This window comes from Marmota flaviventris, chromosome 9 (genome assembly GCF_047511675.1).
Source record: "Marmota flaviventris isolate mMarFla1 chromosome 9, mMarFla1.hap1, whole genome shotgun sequence".
Lineage (NCBI taxonomy): Eukaryota > Metazoa > Chordata > Mammalia > Rodentia > Sciuridae > Marmota > Marmota flaviventris.
In genome coordinates, this window is record NC_092506.1 from 107895846 (window position 1) to 107905663 (window position 9818).

Here is a 9818-nt window from a genome sequence, read left to right on the forward strand (position 1 = left end):
AAATGGCTGTACCATTCTTACTCATTGGAGCTTCTTAATATTAACAGAGCTGCGTTGACTAGATCTGCTCATCTTTCCATCCCTGTGTTTTTCTTCAGTTTGCCTCATATGTGATCATACTGTACTTTGAGTTTCCTAAATATACTTGAGGCCCTCTGAGTCTTTGTACCTACAGCTTGTGCTGCAGGAAACACTGGTGGCTCCTTTCTTCATCTGGCTTATTTCTACCAAAATTAAAGAACCACTTATCACTGCAGCCAGAACTGGCTTTCTCAAATCAGAGGTTCTGGTGGTCTTGTTTGTAGCCCCTGTTCTAGGAGAAGGAGTCCTTACCAGGCCTCTTACCTCTAAACTCTAAGTTGCAATTTCCATGTTTAGCCTACCCTGGTTGACAGTGTGATTTGTGGGACTGAAGCAGTGATGGGGCCCTTCAGCATACACGTGGAAAAGGATCTGCCTCTCTGCATTGAGGCCACACACTGCGGCATGCTCTCAAATTCAAATATTCCACCTCAGAAGGAATGTTTCCTAATCAGAATTCTAAAATTTTGGCCAATTGGGTTTGGCTTCTCTTTGGGGGTGTGGAGACATTAGAAGAACTACAGGCAGAATGATGAGAGTTAACTCTGATATTTCTTATTGCATATTCATTCAGACTAGCTGAGAAAGTTGTAGGGCATTGCCTGAGTCTTTTAAAAAATTCTAGCACATTAAAAATATTTCCAATATATATTTAATTTCCCAATTTAATAGGGATATTTCCTTTTACTTGTGACCCACATAGTTTCCTGGAAACAGTGGACCAGTGCCACCTCAGGGCATCTCTCAGCACCTGCTTCACCTTGTCATTGCGGAGGCTGAAGATAAATGGGTTCAGGAGAGGTGTGATGATACAATTCAGGACAGAGACACCTTTGTTGAGCAGCATGGACTGAGCCTCTGACAAACGGATGTAGAGAAAGATGGAACTGCCATAGAAGATAACCACCACCGTAAGGTGTGAGGCACAGGTGGAGAATGCTTTTCTTTTCTCGGCAGCTGTGGGGGCCCTGAGGACAGTGGCAAGGATAAAGGCATAGGAAACTGAAGTCAAGGTCAGAGAGCCCAGTAACACCAATGAAGAGAGCAGGAAAGCCATCAGCTCCAGCAGGGAGGTGTCCCCACAAGAGAGCCTCAGCAAGGGCCAACTGTCACAGAAAAAGTGGTCAATCCTGTTGGGGCCACAGAAAGGGAGGCTGACCATGAGGATGGTGGGGCAAAGTACCCAGAGGAACCCAGCTAACCAGGAAGCCAGCACCAACTGGGAACAGACATAACCACTCATCAGAGTCTCATAGTGGAGAGGTCGGCAGATTGCCAAGTAGCGATCCAAAGACATGACTGCTAAGAGGAAGAAGTCGGTAGTGCCTAGGAGGAAGTAGAGATAGGACTGGATCATGCAGCTGGCAAATGAGATGGTGTGATCCCCTGTGAGGATGATGTCAAGCATCTTGGGAACCACAACAGACACCAGCAGCAGCTCCAGGAAGGATAGGTTCCTCAGGAAGAAGTACATCTGTGTGTGCAGGCGGTGGTCCATCCAGCTGAGCACTATGATTAGCAGGTTGCCTGTGACTGTTACAATGTATGTCACCATCAACCCCAGAAACAAAAGCATCTGCAGGATGTGGTTACTGGGAAAGCCCAGTAGGACAAATCCTGTTACCTGAGTCCAGTTTCCAGAGCTCATCTCCAGTCACCTGCTAGAGAAATGAAACACAACTTTATAAAATGGTCTATAGCTATCAATCATCATTTTATCAATCAATAAAATTATACAGAATACTTAATTTTGTCTTATATTCTGGTAATGTTTTGATTCATATTTCTGTCTAAGCGGTTTACAAAAACAAACCAATTATGATAGCAGGCAGTTAGTAATAAATAACATGGATGGTATTGAACACCAGTTTTGTATTTGGAAATTTATGTGCAGTGTCCCCTCTTAGCTACCCTTAACATTAGGTTTTATTATTCTCAAGTAAGAAAAGGATGACTAAGGAAGTTTAAGTGACTCTTCAATGAGCAAAAAGGGAGCAGCAGTAAAGGCAGTTTCCTAGGCAGCCTCTGTGACTCTAACACACTTGCTATTTCCATTGTTTGACTTAAGCAGAGAACCACATTCCTAGATAGTATGTCCTTGGAAGAATCTGCTGGAATAGAGGGATCAGGGAAGAAGTTGCAGAGGAAATGTACCATGAGAAAAGTTTTGCTTATACCAAGAACTGTTTCAGTATTTATGGCATTAATATGTCTTGGCATAACATAAAATAACATTTTAAAAATTTGGGCTTTTGTGTCCTTGGAGATTTTATCTTCATGAATCAACTGGGAAACCATATAGATTTGGACAGTACAAAGCTCTAATTCCATTAATAAGTGTTATTTTTCTCCACTCCCAGACTTTTGTAGGTTATAAGAAATCTCTCCTTCTGGTGTAAAATGTACTAATCTCAAATGCAACTCTTCTAACATTCATGTAGCATAAAACAGAGAGAAAGCAGGAATGTTACCAAAAAAGATAGGATGTATCAACTTGCCTCCTCAACTTTCTGCCTTACTTTGGAGATAAATTTATTTTGTCCTTGGAGTTTTGGGCGTCTTGTGAAATTTATCTACATGTTTTGAAGGATTGGGTTTCACAAGACATCTTGGTTCCAAGATCCTTTTCTTACATCTTGCACTAAATACTCAGAATTGTATAATTCTTGCCTATCAATTAGGGAAAATGTTGTCAAATATTCTAGGAGAAAAAAAATGAAAGTCATCATCAAATTACTATTTGACAAGGAATGAAGTATTGAGAGTTGTGACAAAGTTTAATCCAGTATCATCTATTAGTACAGAATACTAATGTTAAAGATGAGAACAGGGGCTGGGGATGTGGCTCAAGCGGTAGCGCGCTTGCCTGGCATGCATGCGGCCTGGGTTCGATCCTCAGCACCACATACAAACAAAGATGTTGTGTCCGCCGATAACTAAAAAATAAATATTAAAATTCCCTCTCTCTTAAAAAAAAAGATAAGAACCACACATTTTCTCATTGTGCCTAAAATCACTTTAACAGAGAATATTGACTGAGGTCAGGAATCCTTCTTCAATGATGAAGAGAGGACTCAGGGCAAGTTCTCTCAGTATCAGTTTTGGCAGAAATAAGTCCTGGGACTTAAGTAGCTAGCTAATAATAAAACTTCATTTTGCTGGAGTCTGTATGTCTAAAATCAAAGAAATACCTTAATGACACTCCAAGAAGTTTGCTTGAGCTGTATTGTAGGGTAACAGTGCTACTGTGGCTATTTCCAAAGTATGGGATAAATATTATTAAAAGTAACTTATAAAGTTTAGCTGCCAGTATCATTTTCTGGTTATTATAAGATATATACACTAGAGTCTGAAATCCAGCATTCCTTTAAGAGTTTAACCCGAATAATCACAAGTTCCCAAAGACCTTCCTCAATTGACTAGCTGTATCTCATATAAATCTAGATAATAGCAATATCATCCCTGTACATACATGTTTAAATTTTGTCATTTTGAACCTCAAAAATAATCTTCTTGATCAGGTTACTTAATAAGTAGGACAATTTACCAAACGTCCCACAATTATACGCTGTTTGTATTCTTGTTGGAAATGCATTCTTGTTTACATGCATTTTGCGTTAAAAATACTTCTTGACAAGATGAGGATCAGTGAAGGGAATTAGAACTATGAGGGACTCACACACATTTTTATTCAATCAACATGACTTACACAATTAGGTAGCTACTATTATTGTCTACAACTGAACAAGATGGAATATAGCAGTTTTAAGTAAAACACACACACACACACACACACACGAAACAAACTCAGGTAGAACCAAGTTTCTGACTCTGGTTTCTGACTACAGCACAAACTTACAATCATAGTATGTATAACTATGAACCTTGAACCCACTGGGGAGCAGGTTGTGGATACTGATTTGTATATTGCATTCTTTCTTGGTTAAATCACTTAGCAACTACACAAGCAGGCATTATTATTTTCTCCATTCTACAGACAAGGAGAAAGTACTCACATTAGTAAGTAGTGGAATTATTGATTATAATTTTATTCTGATTTCAGCGCCTGCACTTTTAACCTAAAACTATTGTCTTATATGAGAGTTATCTTATGTGAGTAATACAACTAACTGTGCAGTTGCCTCAGAGCAACAATAACACAAATTTAATATCAAATTCTATTTGTTACCTTACTTCATTTGTCAGTTGATGATAGGAGTTTTTCACAGAGTAATTAATTGAGTAGTTTGAAGATTTGATCTTGAAAAAGAGAAAACATTTTCCAGATTTTCTTCCAGAGCAATGACAGGTAGAGATTATGACCTAATATGCCCTCTCCACTCTCAGGAGATGGATACCTTACCCTCATTAGATCATAGAAACTTGTTTGTCCTTGTCCTCTATGTTCTGTCACAGGCTACATAAATTATATTACATAGAAAGGGACATCATTCTGTCTGGATACAAAGATGAAGTATCAACCATGATTTATTTATAATCACCAATTCTTTATAGATCTGGAATCACAGAAGTACCTGCCTATTTTAATAATCTCCAGTAAGTATTCCCTCATGGAATTTTGCTTCTTACCCTAAGTCTGATGGATTATTAAAACCCTTCTAGAAGGTGGAGCTCTCCCGGCAGGGCTCACCCTAAACTTGTGCTTATCAGACCCTTTGTTGATCCCTTCATCCTCGGAGACCACTTACATTTGGACCTCTCTCTCTGGCTGAGTGATGTGTGCTAACCTTGTAATCTCTGAGTTGGTGTCCGTCTCATGTTAAAGCCGTCCTGTGCTATTTGTAAGACCATTACTTGGTTTTGCTTTCCTCTCTTTAGATATACTCCTAGTGTCTTGAAGTTTGTATAAAATTAGCATCTTATTAATCAAGTGTTATTGATTTTTTTTCCTGAGAGTGTGGAAAACCTGCATCAGAATTGCCCAGTTTGTTTCTTAGAAATGCTGATTTCTAGCTTCTACCCATAAATATACAATCATTCTCTAGGGTTAAGATCCAGGAATATAGATTTTTAACAATTTCTTTGGGTTCTTATTATCTTAAAGTTTGAAGAATACTGTTTTAGAAAGGAAGAAAAATATAGAACAGGTTTGCGTATGATTAGGGTAAAGGAATGAGTTAAACGGAAGATGAAGATACAGAAGAGCTCAGCTATGTGAAGCCTTGTTTTCTAAACTAAAAATATTGTCAACTTTCTCATGTGGTGATACAACTGACTTTAAAATGCCCTAGAGCAGCAATAAATCTAGGCCTTTGAATTCTCATTACAATTATAGATGGCTGTCTTGCACTCCAATATCCCCGTGGGTTTGCAGAGATTACTCTTTTTAGGGGCTAGCTAAATATCCCTATAAAGGTAAGACAGAACACCTGCTGTGTGCCAGGTTCTACTAGGTATTGAAGATACAAAGTTGAATAGTGTAGGAGCCCATAGTGTAATAAGGATTAGATCTATGCAAATGATAAATTTTTCATCAGAACTCAATAAAGGCCATAATAAGAGTAAAACCAAAGTCTTATGGGGGCAGAGTAAAGAAATGTACACAGTTTGTTTGGGGACAGCATGAAATACTTCATAGTATTTCATAAAGAGATTGGTGACATTTAATTGGGCACTTAAGGATGAATATTTTCACATGAAGAAGGGAAGTGAAGGCTGGGTATGAGAGCACATGCCTGTAGTCAGTGACTCAGGAGGCTGGAAGCAAGATGATCGTAAATTTGAGGCCATCCTGGGCAACTTAGACTCTGTCTCAAAACAAAAACAAAAAGGGCTGGAGATACAGCTCAGTGGTAGAAGAGCACCCACAGGTTTTACCCCAGAACAAAACAAAACAAAACAAAAAACCAAGTGAGCCTTTTAGTTTTAAAGTAGCAAATCACAAAACTGTTTTTTTTTTGTTTGTTTTTCAATAGGGAAATGAGATTATGAAGATTATAAAATTACTGTTTAAAATATACGTACGTCATAGTTATTACATAAGTACATTCTGCTTAAAGGTAGCAAGAACAAAGTATACAGTTTGGACAATATGTATGCTTAATTTAATTAAATTCAGTGGGCTTACAGACTCAGAGCATAAACAGAGTTGACGCTGGAGACAACAGAAATTTAAACTTTACCTTTGGATCTTTCCAATTGCTCCCAGTAGTGCTACAACATTTATATGATATTCTTTATTTTAAGTAATTGTAAAATAACATGATTAATATAATTTAAAAATATATGAATATTTTACAGGTATTTACATATAAACACTTCAAGTGTGTGTGTATATATATATGTGTGTGTGTATATATACACACACTGTTTTGGGATGGGGACGTTTGTCTTGTGCTCTCTCAATTATAATAGATCACCAGTTATTCCTCTGCATGTAAAACTTGATCTTCACATGAAATTAGTGAGTACTTTAAAGTTTTCTGAAAGCTGGAAGCTTGGTGCTTCGGCCCCTAATGAAATAGAAAGTTGTAGGCTCATTTTCTGGGTACTTAAAAGATGAAAATAAGGTCTCTGCATAACGTCATCCTGTACTTGGTGTGCTCAAGTGTTGATCTATGTAGAAACCAACAACTAAAGAGACGGAGAGGTCACATCCATATCTCCTATCAGTAAACAAAAATTTTATAGCTGTGCACAATTATTTTTCAGTAGCTGAAATCCATATGGCTTAAAGAACATAATAAAGAGAACACCTCAATCCCAATGATTAAAGTTCTAATTCAGGATTAAGACTAAGTTTTAGGCATACAAATTTATTTGAGATGAGAGTTTGATTAGTTGGCTCCTCTACCTGTTCCAATGCTGCATTTCATAGGCTCCTTTCCTGGATCTGCTTGAAGAATGTGCACTCAAACTACACAAATCCTGTTATGATCAGTGGAGCACACATAGAAGGGTTCTTGCACCAAGGGGTCCTTTTGCTTCAAGTAATACCAAGTAAAACTCCTTAATGGTGTTGAAATAGAAGTGACTACAACTTTGCATAGTTATTTTTTCCACATCCAATTAAAATTGACTTAAAGTTGCTTTGAAGATAAATCTCAAAAGGAAACAATTTGGACAAAGCTTACTAAAAATAGCAAAGTAATTAGTCCTTCAAGGATTTAGAGGATGAGATGTTTGAGATTTGAGATTTGTTATAGAGTGACAACTACACTTTTTCAAACAAAAGGCTGAGCTATTTCTTGGGTAATAAGAATAGAAGAAAATTTGTTATTGAATTCAAACTTTGGAAAATTCTCTTAATTTAAAAAAAATATTTATTTTTAAGTTGTAGTTGGACACAATACCTTTATTTTATTTATTTATTTTTATGTGGTGCTGAGGATGGAACCCAGGGCCTCGCATGTACTAGGCGAGTGCTCTACTACTGAGACACAACCCTGGCCGAATTCTCTTAAATTTGTGAGTGACTTAATGAGGCCTTGGTTATCTTGACCATGTAATGAAATAATAAAAATTAAGTGTATAAGTTTTAGTCAGTTTTTCTTTTGCTGACTAAAAAAATTTTAGAGCAGAAAGAGTTTATTTTGGGGTTCATGGATTCAGAGTTCTCAGTCCATAGGCAGTTTGCTCCATTCCTTGGGGCTTGAGGTAAAGCAGAACATACTGGCAGAAGAGTGTGGCAGAGGAAAGTGGCTCAGGACATCACAGCAGGAATCAGAGAGAGATATAGAGATAGAGATTCTAGGATTGAGAGAGAGAGAGAGAGAGAGAGAGAGAGAGAGAGAGAGAGAATATTCACTCAACACATACAAAATATATACCCAAAGGCATGCACCCAATGACCCATTTCTTCCAGCCACACCCTATCTGCCTATAGTTACCATCCAGTTAATTCCTATAAAGGGATTGATGCACTGATTAGGTTAACTCTCATAACCCAATTATTTTACTTCTAACTTTGTTGCATTGTATCACACATAAACTTTTGGGGGACATTTAATATCAAAACCATAATAATATATATGTGATCAGCTCTAATGACAAAACTCACCGTATTTAGGCCTTGAAAATTTGGTCATATATTAGTTATCATATACTTTCATCAACTTGGATAAGTTACTTAAATTTTCTGAACTTCAATTTTCTCATCTATAAAATGGGTTTCATAGGACTTTTAAGAGAATGCATTGTGTACATTTTGCACCCAGGTGATTAAGACAAATTTGAAAACGCATTTGATGATCATTACCAAGTAGAACAAATAAAATTCTCTTCCCATTTACATCAATTATATAAACTCAAAGTATCTACTTTTCCAGTTCTCTGTCTACTCTACACTCCCCCAACAAATGCTGAACTTAAAGCTCATTAAAATCACACTGAACTGTTATGAACCTATACCATTCTCTTTTTTTATCCATTTCATTAAGATATTATTATCTTTTTTAAAAAAAATCAAGATTTTATTTGTTTCACAATGGCACAAGTTACACTTCATTCACATAAATATACTCATATTTTTCTTGAAATATGCAGCCTTTGGGTATCTTCTCCCTACCATAGGCAGACTATTACATTCTTCTTCCTTCTTTCTCTCTAAGGGGAAACACAATCCTGAAGTTGGTATGTATTTGTCCCATCTGTTTTTATAATTTTTCTGAATTTGTATATACCTAGTATATACTTTTGTTTGGTTTTAAATTTATATAAATAACATATCCTTTTGTTATGGGGCAGAGCGCTCAGAAAACCTACCAAGTCGTTTTGTCTGAATCGGAGAGTCTTTATTTAGCCAGCCGGCTGGAGACTGCTCCCCACAGGACCCATAACTGTCTCTGCAAAGGAACAGCCTTGAGCCTGAGCATTTCAGGGTCTTTAAAGACAAAAACTGCAAAAACCACATCCAGGTTGATGTAGCTGCAAGCAGGCAGGGGTACAGAAGCTGAATTGGGCAGTCAGTGAAACAATGCAAGGGGCACATTGGTATTTCCCTTGGGACTTTCCAGGTTGGCATAGCAGCAAGCAAGCAGAAGGGAAGTGGGTCAAAATGACCTTAGTTGAGTACAAGTTAGAGAATGGTTACTAACATCTAGACAATCGATCTCTGTCAAGGTACATTGCCCAAGAAAAATGGGAACCAAAAAGAGAACAATTTTACATTGTATAAGAATTGCCATTTTGTGTTACTAAACATGCTATGCTAAGCAACTATTGATAGCTACAGAGGTGGAGTGTTTCCATGGGAGAAGCATTTCTTATATGACATGGAGTCTCAGGGTAAAATGGAATCTGCTTGGTCATTGCCCATATAACCTGGCCCATAACATTTTTGCTATTTACTTGCCCTTCTGATGTTGTTTTGATGATCTATACTGACACACATAGATCTGTTCATTCACTTGACTGTTATGTAATACATCACAGTAACAACTTATATACATATATTTATTTGTTCTGCTATTGACACGAATTTGACCCCACACCTTTCTAGGTACGGTTCTCCTGAAATATTTTGCACACTCTGGAGCATGAAGTAGATTTGTAATAGTATTAGTTTAATAGATATTCAATAAAATATAAGGTGAATATTTAAAAGTTTTATTGATGTTTGTCCAACCTTGGTTGAAGTTAAGAAATGTAAAGTCATGTCAAATTGGGTACTTTTATTTGTATGTTTTTATCCTCTTTATGCTAATTGTAGGGGTTCATATAATAAAAGGGTATATATTTCATTATAAAAAAAGATAAAGGATAATTTTACATTGATC

The 9818-nt window shown here is 37.0% G+C and overlaps 1 protein-coding gene across 1 annotated transcript; it reads right to left on the bottom strand.

The window, feature by feature from the left end:
• Positions 1–733: 733 nt before the first annotated feature.
• On the bottom strand, positions 734–1729 carry Or6t1 (olfactory receptor family 6 subfamily T member 1). The gene has a single exon (XM_027930758.2). The coding sequence runs from the start codon at positions 1727–1729 to the stop codon at positions 734–736; it is 996 nt and encodes a 331-aa protein (XP_027786559.1).
• Between the last annotated feature and the right edge of the window lie 8089 nt (positions 1730–9818).

What these genes read in the sequence shown, in the direction of transcription:
- Or6t1 (XM_027930758.2), bottom strand. Translation starts at nt 1,729, where the DNA reads ATGAGCTCTGGAAACTGGACTCAGGTAACAGGATTTGTCCTACTGGGC.